Source organism: Lonchura striata, chromosome 24, assembly GCF_050655825.1.
Source record: "Lonchura striata isolate lonStrDom1 chromosome 24, ASM5065582v1, whole genome shotgun sequence".
NCBI lineage: Eukaryota > Metazoa > Chordata > Aves > Passeriformes > Estrildidae > Lonchura > Lonchura striata.
Window position 1 is genome coordinate 7,196,235 of NC_140726.1, and position 18,330 is coordinate 7,214,564.

Genomic DNA, 18,330 nt, shown 5'->3' on the forward strand with positions numbered 1-18,330 from the left:
ACTCCAGATCTTGAACTGCATTAGCATTGGGGCTGGCTGAGCACAAGAGCCCCACAATGGTTTCAAAGATGAGAGGAAAGGAAAAAAAAACAAAAACCCAGGGAGAGAGGGAATATGTGAGATGTAAACCCATCTGAGCACACAAATGAGTGTGAGCACAAACCCAGCACATGCATAATGCTGCCTGCTCCCTCCAGGGTGGCACCTGGAAGGGTTTAGCAGGGAGCAGAAAATGCAGGACAGAGGCACATTAGAAAAGGCATCTCAATGACAGCAGCTTTTATCCTCCTCGTCTGGTCCATTCCTGCTCTGAGTGCAAAGCCTCTGAATATTAAAAAATAAGAAAAAAAGAGAGGAGGGCAAGAGGGACATGAAACAAATCTCCTTAAAATACAGACCCAGATATAAAATACCATGTGGGTGGAGCAAGCTAACAGGAGAGATAAAAACCAGGTGGTTTCTCATCATTTTTTTCCTTGACATCCTCTGTCTGAGCAGATGACTGCAAGATCTTTGGAGATGCAGAATAATGTCTAGCTCTGTCAAGATTTCTCTTTATTCAGTGCAGGGAAGCAGTGAAAAAAACATCAGGTCTGATAAATGATTCATGGGGCCTTTTCTTCTGCTAATCTGTAAATAAATTTTAAAAAGCAGCTTCCTTTTGATGAATATATTCTGCAGCTCGTAGAAACATGTTGGCCTTTAAGCACAACACAGGCGCTCTCAGATGTCTCTAGTGCTGCTGTCAGGACTCTGAAAGCCCAGCCTGGCTCCTGGCAGAGTTGGGTGGAGTTTTACTGACTTACCTCAGCTGAGGATCTGCCTCTGCAGCCCCATGGCATGGGGAGAACCTTGCCTTATCCCACTGCTCAGATGATGTCAGGGAGAGGGAACATCCCGTGGATTTACAGATGTGAAAGCCAGGAAGGACTTCTGTGAGCATCTCATGTGGCATCCTAAAAAACAAGCTCTAAATCCTCCTCTTGCTGCCTGTTTGACAGTCACTGGGAGGCAGAGCTTCCCTTCACACCCTGCTGGGAACAACAGAGTGGCCCCATCACCATGGATCACACCCCATTCCTTGTTCACCCTCAGAAACAAATTCTGGAATCAACAAAACAACCCTGCTGTGCCCATCACCATGGATCACACCCATTCCCTGCCCATCCTCCTCAGAAACAAATTCTGGAGTCATCAGAACAACCCTGCTGGGCCCATCACCATCGATCACACCTCATTCCCTGCCCATCCTCCTCAGAAACATCTTCTGGAATCATCATACAACCCTGCTGTGCCCATCACCATGGTCCACACCCCATTCCTTGTTCATCCTCAGAAACATCTTCTGGAATCATCATACAACCCTGCTATGCCCATCACCATGGTCCACACCTCCTTCCGTGCCCATCCTCCTCAGAAACATCAGCTGGAATCACCCTGGATTCACCCTTGGGCAGCTCCAACCACCAGCTATGGGAAAGATGGAGCTGCATCCCTGCTCACCCTGCTGTCAGCTCTGAGTTCTCTCCCCCCTCATCACCAGGAATTTGTTTTTTTTTTTTTTTTTTTTTTAATTTTTTCTTTTTAACTCCTGTTTTCCATTCAGCTACAGGAAACAGCAACACCAGGGGTGTGGACACTCTCGGGCAGCAGAGACCTGCAACAACCAAAGCACCTCTTGCCTGTCAAGTTGTTGGGTTTCTCCCTGAGCAGTCGGGCCTCAAACTGTCTCACAACTTTCCTGACTCTAAACAGGGAAGGAAAGAGAAGGAAAAAAAAAAAAAAAAAAAAAGCATGATTATACAAGGACATCTTTTATTTCAGTACATTCAAGACAAAAAGAAAAGAAAACAATTCAAGAACAGGATGTACCTTCACTCAAGGCTTTATCTCCCCTGCCCCTCTCCATTGTCATCTCTTTCCTTTTACGACCGGAAATTGCATAGAGTTTGTTTTTTCAATCAGAAAATTAAATTTGCCAGTGTAAACCCCACATCTGTACCAAGCAGAGGGTGAGCTGCTGCTGTTTCTAGGGAAGTCACTATTTTCCTTACACGAGATCCCGGGCTAATGATTTTCTCAAATGCTGTGTGGCTGGAATTCACCCTGGAAGCTGAGGGTGCTCCGTGGGGTCACGGATTTGGGGAGCAGCTGAGCCTGGGGCAGAGCTCAGAGTCACTTCAGGAGCGTGCAGAGCACAGCCAGGGACACTTTGGGGGTCCCAACACCTCCTCCCTCGGCTGCTGGGAATGGGCAGCCTCCCCCAGAGCTCCCCACTCACCTCCCTCAAAAGGCTGCCCCCCACCCCATCCCAAGGATAGAAAGGAAAAGGAAAAACAAAGCAAAAGATGACCCCAGAACGAAACAAAAGACACAGAACCCCTGAAATTCCAGGCGTTTCAAGGCCTCTTTGAGTTCACTGTGTTCGTTGGCTGTTTTTTGGCATTTTAATATATATATATATATTTATATATCTATGTATAGATATATTTCTCTATATATGTAATTGCAACAACTCCTCAGATGGACTTCCAGCAAATGCTGCTTCTCACAGGGAGCGTGTCCCATCCCATCCTCCCCCTTCAACCCATCTGCCACCCTCTGGAAAAGGAAGAAGAGTTCAGCACCTGGTGCCTTGGAGACTGGGTCCTGACATACCCAAATTAAACAAACAAACAAAAAAAAATCCAAAATAATGACTCCTCCCTTCCCACAGCCACGGCAAATAAAAAGTCCCACCCCTGCCCTCGGAGAACATCCCCCAGTAAGTGATGAAGAGGCAGCGCCACTGTCCTTTCTCCTGACCTTGGAGAAGCTCCAGGAACCCCTCCTTGACCTTGGGTGGGCAATTCCTGCTACACCACCACCCGCCACGTCCCTCCATCCCAGAGACAACCTCCAGACACCCACCAGCCTGAGGACCTCCTTGTGCCACGCCAAACCTCAGCGGCCACCCAAACCTCAGCCAGGCCGTAGCGCCCACCCCAAGGTCCACCTCGCTCTGGAGAAGCCGGGTAACTGCTATTGATTTAAAAACGAGTTGACATTGTACAAGTCCGTGTTCTGTAAAATGGAACAGGACCCTCTCGTCCCACCCCGACGCCGCCGGGCTTGGCGTTACTCGGGCCCGCTGCTGTTGGTGGCCTTGTCCCACTCCAGGCTCTCCTCGCTGCGCGCCGGGGACCCCGCGGCTGGCCGCGCCCGGAGCCCCTGGAAGCGCCGGCACTCGGGGCACACGCGGATGTGGGTGCAGCCCCGGGCGACCAGGGCGGCCTCTTGTGCCAGTCTTTGTGCCAGGGGGTCTGGCTCGCCCCCGCTGCACAGCTTGCCGTTGCTGAGCGTGGTCGTGCTGCGGGCTCGGCGCTCCTCGGGCAGAGCGGGGCGAGTCCGTGCCACCCCCGCTCGCCTCCGACGGGGGTGGAAACTGTCCTTGCACAGGATGATGTTGCGCAGCTCCGTCACCATCTCTTGGCACACCGACACCTGCGGGGGAGAATGGAGCCCTGCTGCTCACCTGAGCGAGCGCCGAGTCCCTCAGGGGCTCTGGGTCCTGTGGTGATGAGGGCTTGGAGTGACCTGGCACAGTGGGAGGTGTCCCTGACCATGGCAGGGGGTGGAACTGGATGAGCTTTAAGGTCCCTTCCAACCCAGGCTGTTTTAAGATTCCGTGATGTGATTCTCACCCCAAATTTTTACGGACTCAGTGCTGCTGGTTTTCAACATCAACGCTCAGACACTTACACTTGATTCAACCCAACTCTGCCTCTCATCAGAGACCCCCCTGTGTTCTTCACCCCCAGATCAGCTCAAGATCCAAAGCTGCTGCAGGTAGAAATCCTGTCCCCAGGAAAGGTACCTGGATGTTGTACACATCTTTGATCCCTTTGAAAGCCCTTGGAGCATCTCTACAGCCTCACTCTGAGTAGGAGTGCACGAGAAGCTCATGGATTTTAGACCCTGCCCAAAGGACCAAGCCTGTTGAGGTGTCCTGGGTGGGATTGTTCCTCAGCCTGGGTGCATGACTTGCTGTAGGACACCCCACAGACAGCAATAAGCACACCCTGTCCCCTCAGGACACTCCCAGGTCCTACCTCCGACTGTTCAGAGTGCCGAAGGCTCCACAAAAATTCCAGCATTGCCATAAAAATTGCTACGATTAAGCCACAGATGAGCACCACGAAGATTCCACCAATGTTCTCCATCCCCAAGCCTAAAATAAAGCAGGAGAGACACTCTGGAGAGGCAGACACATCATAAATCTCAAGTGTCATTGCACAGAACCCCCAGGCTTTGCTGTTTTGTTGGCATTGTAGACGCCCAGCCAGGGACCAAAACCACCGAGCAGGCAGCATCCTATTAATAGCTCCCTGCATGACTCAGATGGCCCAAGTGAGTGACTTGCAGTAACTGCAGGATCGAAGATGCCTGCTCAGAAATGATGATTTTGCAGATAAACAGCCAGAATGTTCGAGGGGAAGCACAAAGCAATTTGTGGACAAACTGAAAACAGGAGGGGAAAAAGGCAGGATCAAAGGGGCACATTAATCCCTGCAAATTATTCACCGAGCTCCAGTGGCTTTGAACTTGAAAAGGAAGAGGAGCAAGGTTGTTAAAGGAGCAGAGATGAAGGAGACAGGGAAGGGCTTTAAAGGAAGCTGGCACCAGGAAAAGCTCCTTTGATTGCATCACAAAGTGCTGCAGGAAAATGATTCCAGCTGCTCGGACTGCAGTGGGAAAGGAGAGGCTGAGTGAGAGCAGGATGCTGTGTCACTACAGGGTGACAAAACGGGGTCCCTGCCACCCTGGGCTACCTGGCTGTGGGTTGGGGGTCTCTGCCCAGCCCACCTGGCCCATGAGGAGGGAACAGCCCCTTCCATGGACAGCTCATCCCACCTCCTCCGCACAACTCGCTTCCTGTGGGATGCCCACCATGCTTAACCAGCCTGCATTCCAGAAAGTTCCAGCAGCTGAAGGAAAATCCATCCCTTAAAAACCCGAGTTTTCCATGTGCTGAGGCCATCACTTCACCTGCACCACAGTCCTGGTCCCCAAAACTGTGCCTCCATCTGCCTGTGAGATGAGCTGACCTCAACATTTGCTCTCCTGGGAGATGGTTCCTCTCTCCTGTGTTTTGTTTGAGTCCCTGATTGGACTGATTACTAAAAAACATGTGCTCTGCCCTGGGTTGGCTGTGTGAGGCCATTACTCAACAAGAACATCTATAAAAATCTTCCTCTCCCTCCTGTAGCATTAAATCAAAGTGTAAGAATAGATTATTTATTGACTTGATCTTGGCCTGGCTTTTAGACATAAAACCTCACCAAAACCCTTGTAAATCGCTGACCTGTTTTGTTCTAAAACTTAGCAGGTCACATTTCTGCCTCCTCCTCCGTCATTCTTTTGGCACCACCCCCAAAGCAAAGCAGGGAGTCTGTAAATCAGAGACTTTTGCAGAGGTGCTTCCACAGCAATGGCAAGGCAGATAAAACAGCCCGGAATTACAGCTCAGACCCAAAGGTAAAGGCCATCCACTCCCCTCCACAGCTCACAAGTGTGAATTTCAGGTTTGTACCTCTCTCTACATCCTCCTATCATTCTGTCTGGGTGCCAGCTCAGACACCCAAGCTCACTGAGGGATATTTCCTTTCCCCATACAGCTACAGCCTTCCTCATCTCCCAAACTGAGCAAGTGAGCTATGGCATAGGGAACAAACAGCAGAAAAACTTGCCCAGGGTCACAGATTGTGCTGGGCAGTGCCAGAAACAGCCCAGCTTCCCCCTTCCAAAGCCACCTCAAAACAGCCCCCAGCCTAGATTCCACCTTAGAGCTGCCTTTGGCACAGTCCAGGGAGAAAAAAATACCTTCCACCTTAAAAAGTAACTCATTTAATAGCAATAACCCGATGTCTTACACCTTCAGCCTGAAGATAAATAATTGGGGTTGTCTGTAGAACAGCACTGTCCAAAAGTTAGCATCAGCCCTGTGGAGTCCCAGCAGGAACTGCACAGACACACACCTATACCTGCTGCAAGGTCAAAACCCCAAAAGAGCTTCCCCAGTCCTGTTTGGCTATTCTCTCTGCTCCCCCAAAGGTCACAAGGCTGTGCTTTTAGCTGGGGGGCCTGCTGGCCTCGCAGAAAACACTTGCTGAGCAAAGGGTGGCTGCCAAAACTCAAAAATGCAGCAACTGTGTTAAGCTGGCAACTGCTCTCATGCTGGGACATCAGCCTAATGTGGTGGCTTTTATGGCAATTTGCATAGCATTACCCAAAAGAATTTGCTCCTCAGTTTACAAGTGTACTAATAAAGTCCTTGTGTCCCTTCCCCTGGCTGTTTAAAAGACGCTTTCACTTGGAGCCATTAACCAGCGGGCCTGTGGTGGAGATCCATCTCCCTTCAAGGAACTCAGGATTTTGGTCTGATCCCTTCAGCCATCCATTTTCCCAGACATTCATTAGAAGCTAATTTACCCTCCATATGCCTCCAATATTTGTCATTTGGTTGTTCCCGCTATCTCTGCCCCAGGCAAAAACACACAGCGTGAGGCACGGCGGAGCTGTTTGGCTTTCTCCTTGAGTTGTGGAGGAAGGAATCTCAGGTCAGGAGAAGGGGAAAAAGTGATTCCCAGGCAGAAATGCAGCTGGGTGTTCATCCTTGCACCTCTGGCCAGGATGTTTCTGTGCCTGGTCCCTTGGGAGTGCAGGGCTTACCTTTGGCTCTGTGGTCCTCCTCTTTGGGGCACTTCCCTCCTTCCCACCACTTGCGCTTCAGGATTTCCAGGCGGTTGTTCTCCTGCAGCTGGAGGATGGCCAGGTCGAACTCGTCGCGGAACACGGAGCCTGCAACGCCGAGAGGGACGTGGTAGGGCCCCACCTTCCTCCCCGTCATCATCCTCGCCACTCGCCCCACCCCAGTGTGCCCAGCTAGCACAGCTCCTCTCCGGGTGGCCTGGAGGGGCTGTCAGTCCATGCAAGCCATGGAAAGCTGCAGCACCCCACTGGGAATGCCACCTGGTCAATGCCACTTGCAGAAGGTGACTTTACATGGCCACCAGGAGCCACTCAGGCCACTGGAGCAGGTCCATGGCAAGGGGAACTTTGGCTGTTGAATGAGCAGTTCACTATCCTGCTCCTGCAGGGTCTTTCTCTTGTCATTCCACCTCCAGTTCAACCTTGTTCCTAACGCTCCCTCCCTCAAACTAGTCACGGAATAGAAATCCTGAGCTGGAAGGAGCCCAAGGATCACGGAAGCCAAAATGTCCATGTTGGAGGAGCTCAGTCCTGTGCTGGGCACAGAGCTCTGCTGCAGTCCCAGTGTCTGCTACCAGAGATCCTTGTCTGCCACCAGAGATCCTTGTCTGGTACAAGAAATCCTTGTCTGCCACCCTAAGAAGGGCCATGGGAAAGACTGCACTTCTCCCAGTAACTCTGCACTATTGTCCCAGCCAGCAGCTTTCTGCTCCTCTTATCTGCTACAGTTTCACTGTTTAACAAGACAATGTCAGAACAAATTTAGCCCTGAAGGTAGGGATTTGTACTGACTTTGATCAGGTTGCTGTGACTTTACAAGCTTACCCGTGTTCCCTAAACTAGAGTGGCTGTTTGTGTGATGGGGGCCTTATGTAATCCACCTCAACTTTGTGTTGCTAAATGCCAGGGCTTAAAGGTCAGGACAAGGCTTCCAGGCTGTCCAAAAGACCAGCGGATCCTTTGGAATAACAACTAAACCCTTATTTAGTGGCAATGTTCTCTTGTGAGCTCATACATTTGAAAGACAAACCCCCTGTGTTTGTTAAACCTGATGAGAGCCCCTGAATCACCCAAATCTCTGGCCTGCAGTTTCAAGAACTGTTAAGACATTCCTGCTAAAATCTACCAGAATTGCCACAGCATCACTTTGACATCACTTCCAGGATTAAAACAAGGAGCACAAAACGATGCACAAACACTGGTTGGGGAAGGGAACAGCAAAGAGCGGGTATGCAGAAAACAAGCAGCAATTTTGAGACATCTTTCACATGAATTATTGAAAGAGCCGCGGTCGCGTCTCACATGGCTCTGGACCAGAGCAGGGTCTCACATCTGGCTCTGGACCAGAGCAGGGTCTCGCACATCTGGCTCTGGACCAGAGCAGGGTCTTGCACATCTGGCTCTGAGCATGGGCAGCAGGTAAGGAATCAAAAGGACCCTGTGAGATGCAACGTTGGCTTTTAGAGCCGGCGCAGCCTTTGGAACGCTCCGGTCCTCTGCCGACAGCCGAGAAGGACTAGAATTGTTCTTCACTGCCTACCGACGGGCATGCCAATCCCGTAGCCCTTGGTGTCCAGAAGGCCCCCGACCTGCGTGAGGTTGCAATTGCGCTGCCGATAATACTCGTTCATGGTGGACTCCAGCAGGAAGGCGTAGTTGGAGTTCAGCACGCGCGCGATCCCTTCCTCCGTGCTCTTCACGAAGACGCTGGGCTGCTTGGAGTACATGTAATTCCACATCCGCTGGTACGTCTGGTAGCGGGAGTTCTGCGGGGAGGAAAGAGGCAGCCACGGCTCAGGGAGGAGATTTTGGGGTAAATCAGACCCCTAAAATTGAGCCCCCCGCATCAGGCGCTGCTGAGGGAAGGCCACAGTGGAGAGAGGAATCAAAATCGGATTTCAGATTCAGAAAGGATTTTGGTGCCTCATCTTTGTTTATCTCAAAGAGGCCCAAATGTGTTGGAGGTTTGTGGGAAAAGCTGGGCATGAAATGTCCCACTTCCAACAGAGTCTGTCAAAACAAAGTAAATTCAATTTTAGAAAAAGAAATCAAAAACACACAAATAAAAAGCCCGAAGAAACAGCTCCTGCTTGGTTAATCAAAACCTCTGGGTGCTCCCTGTAGAGCTCACACAGTACTGACCATCCCTCACTGTCCCAACAGTTCTTCAGTTCTTCAGTCCTCCAGCACCCTGAGGAGGGCACTGAGGGCTGGGGGCAGCACAAAAGCTCTCTGGAGATTGTTGCTCACAAATATAATTAAAAAAATAATCCAGATTTGATTCACCCCTCTGTGAGGCAATTAAAGTGCTTGCTGAAAAGAACTGTTTTTTTTTTTGTCATTGATTACAAGAAACCAAAGCTCAGCCAGCCCCAAATCCTCAGAGCTGGCTGGTGGCTGGACCACCTTGGTCCGATGAAAAGAAAGCTGAGAATGAGGAATCTCTCTTGCCTGTGCTGAGCAGAGAGTGAAACCTGGTCACAAAGACTGAATATAAACACCCCCTGCTCTGCATGAGGATTTTCATACTGTCAAGGGCTTGTTTTCTGTGGCTGGTGAGCAGTGCTGGAGAACCTCAGGGAATCTGCTGCTGACCCAGTTCCTGTCCTCGTCTGTGCAGCTCTGTCCTCTGGGTGCAGCCACATGGACAGGAGACAGATGAGCAGAGGGGTTTGGTTCTGTTTCACTGCATTTTTAAACCTTAAACTGTGTGTCAGTGTCAGGGGAAGCACTGCCAGGACAAGGTGCCTCAGGAGGGGACAAGCATTCCTTCGTGCACCAGGAAGGGAGGGGAGATGGAGGCAGTTATCCATCACTACTTTAACCTCTCCATCCTTACACCAGAGGCAAATGAATCCCAACACAGCTTAAAGCACCACAAATAGGACAAAACCCTCTTTTCCTAATTTCCTCTCTGACTTCCTCACTGCCAGCCAGCGCAGAGACACAGCCAGGGGTTTAAACTTGAAAGCTTTCCTCAAGTGAGCCCCTCCTATGCAACCACCTTCCTCACTTAGGCTCTGCTCAGCTCATTTTAGATGTAAAGTTTGGCTTAAAAGTAGCTCTTTTCCATACCCCCAAAGAGCACAAAGTTAAGCTGAAAAGCTCAGGCTGACTCCAGAGATTTCCCAGCCTTCCAAATTCAGTTCAGACTCAGAGTGGGGGGAAAGAGTGAGAACAAGCTTTATCTCCTTTTGGAATTTCAACAAGTAATAAATAAATAAATAATCCTCAAGCAGCTCTTTGTGCGTTCAGAGCGCTGCAGAAAAGATTCACTCATTCATTTCCCTTCTGAGCAGAGCAGGGAAGATAAAAATTAAATTGGGCTAAATGGCCCACATAACTTTGCATACACTTGACTTATTTCAGTGCCACTGACCTCAAACAGTCTCCAGCACTTTGGCTTCTGCGAGCCTGCCTGGCTGGTGCAAATGTCTCTTTGCTTATCACACCTGAAAGACCCTCAAATAAAAGCTAAAACCATGAAAATTTGACTTCATTGTCAAATTCCCTTCCTGTGTCCTCCACCATGCGTCTCCCACCACTGATCCTGTGCAAGGATCTCTCCAGAGGTTCCCCAGCAACTGGAGAGATACACAGGCTGAGGGGGACGCCCCAATCTGATTGAGGGGTGCCCTGTGCACCCCCCGCCCCCCAGGCAGCCAGAGGAGGGGGTTTACTTGGAAGAAGGTCATGCTGGAGCCGCCGTGGATGGTGCCGTACTCGATGGTTGTCTGGTCAGCGAGGTCATCCACGGACTCGATGGGGACGTCCATCCTCTGCACGGTCAGGAACGCTGCCAGGTTGGCCGTGTAGGAGGAGATGATGATCAAGGTGAATGCCCACCTAGGGGGAGGGAAGAGACGGTGTGTTTTCCCTCAGCAAATCTGCTTTCCATCCCCACCCTTTGCCTCTCAGAATCCCAGAATCACTGAGATGGCAAACTCTCTCCAAAACCATCCATCCCCACCTTGTCACCTAGACAAGTGAGTGCCACACCCACTCATCCCTGAACACCTCCACCTGGGCAGCCCCTCCCGATGTCCCACAACCCTTTCCATGAAGGAATTCCCTCTCCACGTCCCCCTCTGCCCAGAGAAACCTCCCTGGCAGGAAGGGCTGCCCTCCTTACCAGACCCCGCTGACGCAGCGCGTGGACAGGGCCTGGGGGGCGATGGTGGAGCCCTGCTGCATGAACCCCCCCACCGGGAACCACAGCGAGTTCCCCAGGGAGTACTGGTTCACCAGGAGGTTGCATCGACCTTGGGAGCAGGGGTGGGGGCTGTACCACTCGTACGGTGTCAGCCTGAAAGGACAAGAAAAGGGGAGCTCAGGGAATGCGCTGGGAAATGGGACACTTAAAAAAAAAAAAAAAAATAAAAAAGAGAGAAAAGCTGTGAAGCTCCAGCTCTCCTGGAGGCAGAGTTTTCTGAGGAGGAAATGCTTTGCTGTCAGTTGATGCCCAGGGCTCAGAGCTGTGTGAAACGTTTGCTCTGAGACTCAGGAGCCAGAGGCTTTCTTGTAAAGATTTGCAAAAACTTTGAGAGGCTCTGCTCTGGGCAGCTCTGCGTGCATCCTGCAGCCCTGCGTGCAGATTCCCACCACAGCAAGAACTCCAGATGTGCACGGACTTGATGGGAAGCAGAAATCAAACGTCTTTGGCTGCGCTCCCTGCCGGAGCACGAGCACTGACGGCAAGTTCAAAAGCGAAGTGTGTGAGCCCTGACTGCATTAAACCATCAAGAAAAGCTCTTGTTGGTGCAAAGGGTTGTTCTGAGAAGGTCTGAGGTGGAGTTGGAAGCTCAGTGCTGGTGTTTCAAAGCATCCCACCCTTCAGGGACAGGACAGATGTGGGAATGGGAAATATCTGAGCCTGTCACTGTTGTGGCTGCACCTCTCTCTCTCTCTTTTGCAGTTTCCAGTCTGCAGTTCCCTGGTTGCTAAGAAAGTCTGCTAATTCACGTGCTGCACTTCATCATTCTGCTCTAACTAAGAAAGCTGGGGCCTGGGAGGGTCGTTTTGGGGCTATTGCCAAAACAGCTGCAGGGCTGTGCCAGCTCACATTTAGCCAGAATGAGGGGGCTCTTTTCATCCCTGCATCTCCTCTCTCACGGTGGTGCCAGGGAGGAGGAGGAGGTTATTTCCTGCAGGCCTTCCATGGCAGATCAAGCACTGGCAGCAAACCCCAGTGCTCTGGAACAGTCTGCAGCTCACAGGGTCAAAAGCTCCTTCCTGCTGAGCGAGGCAGGGAGCAGCAGCCAAAGCTCCCTCTCCTGAGCGGAGCTGGGTAAGGGCACCTTTCTGGAGGATCATATTTAAAACATGAGGAAGGGGCTAAAGAGGCACCAGCTGTGCATAATTCAATGGTTTCTCCATCCCTGCATTTCTGAGGCTGCAGCAGCATTTGAGGAACCCATTAAAGCCCTGCCAGGATGACAACTTCAGCCACGCTGAGCGACACAGGACACAGGGACAGCCCCACAGGGGTGTGGGCAGGGCAGGGAGGGCAGCACTGGAGCCCAGAGCCTGGGCCACCATGGGGCCGTGCACTCAACGGGGCATTTTGGTGCTGATTGGAATTAGTCGTAGGGGAATGGAGCTGAGAGCTGCCAAGAGAGGCTCTGCACATCAGCTGCTCGAAGATACTCATGAACTTTTCCCTCCTCCACAAACTGGGAGCCAGAATTCACTGGTGGAATTCCTGTTGACACCTCGGAATGGATTTGGAGGTTCCTAACATCTCCAACCTCCCTGTTCGGGACAAAGGGGTAAAAAAAAACATCTGCAGGGAGGTTCCAACAGCACCAAAAATGGGAAGGATGGTTTCTCCAAAACCTTCTCCCACCACCTCAGGGCACCAAACACATCCTGAACCAGGGCACGATGGCCATCCTAGCATGGGGACACGGTGACAAACCGGCTGGAAGAGGGGATGGGACGCTTCTTGCCAGCCCATCCCGGGGAGCTGGGGGGGCAGAGGATGTCCCCGTGTCCCCCTGGGAGTCCCCAGTCCCCGGCCCTGCGAGGGACACTAGGTGGCACCGCGAGGAAGGGAAAGGCACCGCGACATTACCGAGCCACCAAGAAGAGGACACAGCTGACAGCCAGGTAGGCGAGCAGCATGAAGAGCCAGACGCCCGGAGAAAAGGGGTCCAGGAAGGAGAAATAGCCGGGTCGGCGGCCCTGGGGAGGGAAAAGCACAGCGGGAGTTGGAGCTGGTTGGGTTTGGAGAGGTGGAAACGGTTCTGGAAGGGCACGAGGGAAATCAACCTGCCCTGGTGGCACCGCAGCGGAAATGGGGAATGGGGGAATGGGGGTAAATGGGAATAAAATGGGGAGTGGGGTAAATGGGAATAAAATGGGGAATGGGGGCAAACGGGAATAAAATGGGGAGTGGGGTAAATGGGAATAAAATGGGGAGTGGGGTAAATGGGAGGAATGGGAATAAAAAGGGGAATGGTTGTAAATGGGAATAAAAAGGGGAATGGGGTAAATGGGAATAAAATGGGGAATGGGGGTAAATGGAAGGAATGGGAATAAAAAGGGGAATGGGGTAAACGGGAGGAATGGGAATAAAAAGGGGAATGGGGGTAAATGGGAGGAATGGGAATAAAAAGGGGAATGGGGGTAAATGGGAATAAAAAGGGAAATGGGGTGAATGGGAGAAGTGGGAATAAAAAGGGGAATGGGGTAAATGGGAACAAAAAGGGGAATGGGGCTAAATGGGAGAAATGGGAATAAAAAGGGGAATGGGGTGAATGGGAATAAAAAGGGGAATGGGGTGAATGGGAATAAAAGGGGGAATGGGGTAAACGGGAGAAATGGGAGAAATGGGAGAAAGGGGGTAAGTGGGAGAAAAGGGGATGAGTGGGAGAAGGGGGAGAAATGGGAGAAAGAATAAATGGAAGAAAGGGGATAAACAGTAAAAAGGGAATAAATGGGAGAGAGAGAGGTAAATGGGAGAAAAGGGAATAAGAAAGGGAAGGGTATAAATGGGAGAAGGGGGATAAGTGGGAGAAAGGGGAATGAATGGAAGAAAGGGGATAAGTGGAGCAAAAATGATAAATGGGAGAAAGGAAATAAATGGGAGAAAGAGGAAAAAAAGAGAAGGGGAGTAAAGGAAATAAATGGAGAAGGAAAATAAATGGGAGAAAGGGGATAAATAGGAGAAGGGAAATAAACAGGAGAAGGGGGATAAACCAACTTTGCAGGGCAAAAAGTGACAGCAACCCCACAAATAACTGAGTCCTGCATTTCCCCACTGGATTCATCCCCTAAATCTGTTTTCACCCCCCATTTGTGTTCCTCCAGACAAAGAACGAGTGAATTGAGAGAAAAAAATGAGGCAATCACAGTTTTCTGTCCCTCCCTGGCAGAGTTTGCTGCACCCTCAGCCCTGAGGGGGGTCCCCCCATCCTTGTGCACCCCACACTTAACTGGGCAGAAGGGGCTCCACCTGAGCTCACAGGAAATATATTTGTAAAGCAAAAGGAGAAAAAAAAAGCTTTCAAAACTTCTCTCTCTGGCCTTGCAAAGTTTCTTCTTTTACAAAAAACCCAATAAAATTATTACTTTTATCTCAGGGAACTGGATATTTTTATCTCCAGGATGCGTCAGATTTTCCTGTTTTTCTCCTTAGCAAACCACCTTTCCTTGGAAAAAAAAATAAGGCTTCACTGCTAGAAAAAGCAGGTTGATCTCCTCCCAGAGCATTTTAAACTTTCACAAGGATGCTGCCACCACCAGAAAATTGTCAAACGCCACCAAATTTGTGCAAAAGCAGGAGATGAATCTTTTGGAGAAGTTTCTCAAAAGCCAAACACCTCCCATTTTAAGTGGATTTCTCCTGTCAGCACCAGCTCTGCGGATCCAGCTCCTCTGAAAGGAAAGAGCAGCTCATGCACACCCAAGGGACAAGATCCCACAGCTCACAGAACCTTGGATTTTCTGTCCCAAACCACAAATTCAGTCCTGGCATCCCTAAAACAGCTCCACAGCTTCCCCAAGCACCTGTAACTGGGAAGCTTCCCACGAGTCAGAGCTTTGAAAAGGCTTTTTTTGGTTTTTTTTTTTTTTTTCCTTCCCCAAACTTAGACCAGCATTTTAAATTCCACTTCCAAACCTCACTGTTTTACTACTGAATGCTATGCAAAACCTGAATTTCACAAGGTCTCAGCAGTTCTCCTGGAGACTGGAGCTGTTGCTAGAAAAGGCAGCAGTTGTTGCACAAAAATCTTCATCTGCTAAAAATATCCAGGAGCCTGTGAAATCCTCAGCTCCAGTCACCATCTGGGAACCTGTAAGGTGTCAGGAACCTTCCCCAGCAAACCCTGCCCGCAGGAAAAGCCCAGCACACCACAACAACCTGTCCCTGTATCCTTCAGGGCGAGATTTTGGGATCTGCACTGTCCCTGCCTGTGGTGGGGAGGGTGGAACTAAAGGGTCTTTGAGGTCCCTTCCAAGCCAAACCATTCTGGATGAGCATTTTTAGAGAATTTGGCTTGCTAAGGCTTTTTAGCAAATGGATGAGTTGAGGACCAGTGGCCTAGCATCAATTCTCAGATTTGAGTCAATCCCCAAGGAAAAGTTCAGGTTCTCAGATTAATTTTCAGTCACTCCCAAGGAAAAGTTCAGCTACTCAGATTAACTTTGAGTCAATTCCCAAGGAAAAATTCAGGTTCTCAGATCAACTTTGAGTCAATTCCCAAGGAAAAGTTCAGATTCTCAGATCAACTTTGAGTCAATTCCCAAAGAAAAGTTCAGGTTCTCAGATTAATTTTCAGTCACTCCCAAGGAAAAGTTCGGGTTCTCAGATTAATTTTCAGTCAATTCCCAAGGAAAAAGTTCAGGTTCTCAGATTAATTTTCAGTCACTCCCAAGGAAAAGTTCAGGTTCTCAGATTAATTTTCAGTCAAATCCCAAGGAAAATTTCGGGTTCTCCTGGGTTTAATTCCAGAGTTTCTCTTCAGGGCAATGTCTCTCTTCTGTTCCAGGTTTCTTCTATCAACAGGTGAGGTACAAACAGTGGAAGACACCACATTCTTTGTGTCCTTTCCCAATTTTTCGGTCACTTGCTGCCGTGTTCTGGTTTTCAGAGCCACAGAAACTGCAGGGAGCTGCACCCCAGCATCCTGAGAGACCCTCATTTCCAGGAGAAGCCTTTGCTCACCCTGCTGGAGCTCCTTTCCCTAATCCAGGGAGGCCTCCCAGCCCTGCAGGTGCCACGGGGTGTTCCCTCTGCCCTTCCCACTGATCCCATCCAGAGGATCCATGCCAAAGGGTGGCACTGCCAAAGGGTGGCACTGCCAAAGAGTGTCACTGCCAAAGGGTGGCACTGCTTAAGGGTGGCACTGCCAAAGGGTGGCACTGCCAAAGGGTGACACTGCCAAAGGGTGACACTGCTTAAGGGTGGCACTGCCAAAGGGTGACACTGCCAAAGGGTGACACTGCCAAAGGGTGGCACTGCCAAAGGGTGACACTGCCAAAGGGTGACACTGCTTAAGGGTGGCACTGCCAAAGGGTGACACTGCCAAAGGGTGACACTGCCAAAGGGTGACACTGCTTAAGGGTGGCACTACCAAAGAGTGGCACTGCCCAAGGGTGGCACTGCCAAAGGGTGACACTGCCTAAGGGTGACACTGCTTAAGGGTGGCACTGCCAAAGGGTGACACTGCCAAAGGGTGGCACTGCCAAAGGGTGGCACTGCCAAAGGGTGGCACTGCCAAAGGGTGGCACTGCCGAAGGGTGACACTGCCTAAGGGTGACCCTGCTTAAGGGTGACACTGCCAAAGGGTGGCACTGCCAAAGGGTGACACTGCCAAAGCGTGACACTGCCCGAGCTGTCCCCTTCATGCCTCTCCTGGGTGCCCCTCAAACCCTGGTTCCCCTCTTCCTCCGCAGCCAAACCAGCTCAATAACTCCTTATTCCTCCTCAAGGATGAAATGAGGCCGTGGGGATCCAGCAAGGTGTGAAGGGCACAGGCTGCTGAGCAAGCTGGAGCTCCTGGAGCACAGAATTCCAGGCAGGGAATGATCCACCCTGGCATCCCAGAGCTGGCAGGGAGCTCACAGGCCCTGGCAGAGCCTTGGCTGAGCCTCCCCCTGTGAGATTCTCCCGTGACAAAGTTCCTTTCTGCAATTAAAGCCTTGATGTCTTCTTTATATTTTTGGGGCAGTTTGTCAATAAATTGCTCTCATTAAGGAAATTGCGTTGGAAGCTTTAAATCTCCAGCTTGGCAGTGAATCTCTCCTGTGACTTTACAGTTGTAGTAGTTCTGGTTCTTTTCAGCTCCAGTCATTTCCAGGCTGCTGGGACATATTCTTTTCATTCACAGTTGTGGGTAAGAATAAAGATGTTCTGTTCCCACGGAGGGCACAAACTCTCTTATCTGTCTGTTTTGAAGATGGGAATGACAATATCTGGAGTCTGTCAGATATTTTTAGGCAGTCCCAATAGGGCTTTGTTAATTGGAAGAGCTATTTTTCCTGGAATAGATATGTTCAAAATGTCCAATAATTGATGAAGGCCTCCTGCGAATCCTCAGATGGATGTGGGAGAGATTAATATACCCTCCTCTTAAGTTGTTCTTGGAAATCTTCATTTTTTCAGCCAGTGAGCAGCAGTTTTCTGGGAAGATACTGGTGACTGAAGAGCTTGGACAAGGGGGATATTTGGGAAGGAGAGGACAGCCTGGATTTGTTGCTTTCAGCACTCCCTGCCCTGGACACGCAGTCTGGAGGGATCCCAGTCAGCCCCATCCATGCCATTTCTCACAAGTGTTTCCCTTAAAAAAGAAGAGCAGAGAACTCTCTCCTGCCTCTGGAGGTCAGAGGCAAAGCAAGAAAACTCAGCCTGGAGAGGCAGAAATGTTGATGTGTGCTTGGGCACCGAACCAGGGCACATCCCAGGATAACCACACCTGGTCCAGGGGCTGATCCACATTCCTCCTTTTCCTTTCCTGCACAGACTGCTCTCAATCTTGAGCCTCGTTTGGAGTCACCACATGGTTCACAACCAGCAAATGCATTCCTGGGGCCAGGAGTTGCCCCAACCCTGCCCTGGTGCGGAGGGATTCTTGCTGGCAGAGCTGCCAGGAGGGAGGCTCAGCTCCTCTCAGCTCCTCTTAAGATTCCCCTGGCTGGAATGAAGGAGTTTTTCCATCCATCCTTCCCATTTTGTGTCCTCTGCAGCAATCAAGCCGAAACACTTTAAGGCTCAGCTCACTTGGCCTAAACTCAGCTATTGCTCTGTGCTCCCCCAAGCTCCATTTCCTCATTTTGAAGGCAAGGATTTCAGGGCTGAGGAGCCACAATCATCTCTAGTCCCTCATTCCCTGCCACAGAAGCAGGATGTGAGACATAAATAATCCTGATTTATCCCTCCATGCAGAAACCACCCTGGGCACCTGACTCCAGCCCCCTGCCAAACCCAGGAATGCTCAGGGCTCCCCATCCACCTCCTGCCATCCCCACATCCCCCTGGCTGGGCAGAATGGGCACCTGATGCAACCAGCCAGGCCTTTTCTCTCAGCAGCCTGTGAGGGAGGAAGCCTGTCAGAGCTCCCGTGTCAGAAATCCAGC

General features: G+C 50.6%; 1 protein-coding gene across 1 annotated transcript in view; it reads right to left on the bottom strand.

Moving 5' to 3' along the window:
* Positions 1–2,910: 2,910 nt before the first annotated feature.
* The window catches only part of GRIK4 (glutamate ionotropic receptor kainate type subunit 4), a 207,878-nt gene continuing 192,458 nt past the window's right edge, over positions 2,911–18,330 (bottom strand). Inside the window, exons 14-20 of the mRNA XM_031506858.3 lie at positions 12,824–12,933; positions 10,883–11,056; positions 10,431–10,596; positions 8,291–8,516; positions 6,712–6,840; positions 4,092–4,210; positions 2,911–3,483 (exon numbers count right to left, since the gene is read on the bottom strand). Of these exons, the coding sequence (XP_031362718.2) occupies positions 3,118–3,483; positions 4,092–4,210; positions 6,712–6,840; positions 8,291–8,516; positions 10,431–10,596; positions 10,883–11,056; positions 12,824–12,933 (1,290 nt within the window). The 3' untranslated portion in view covers positions 2,911–3,117. The remainder of the gene's footprint in view (positions 3,484–4,091; positions 4,211–6,711; positions 6,841–8,290; positions 8,517–10,430; positions 10,597–10,882; positions 11,057–12,823; positions 12,934–18,330) is intronic.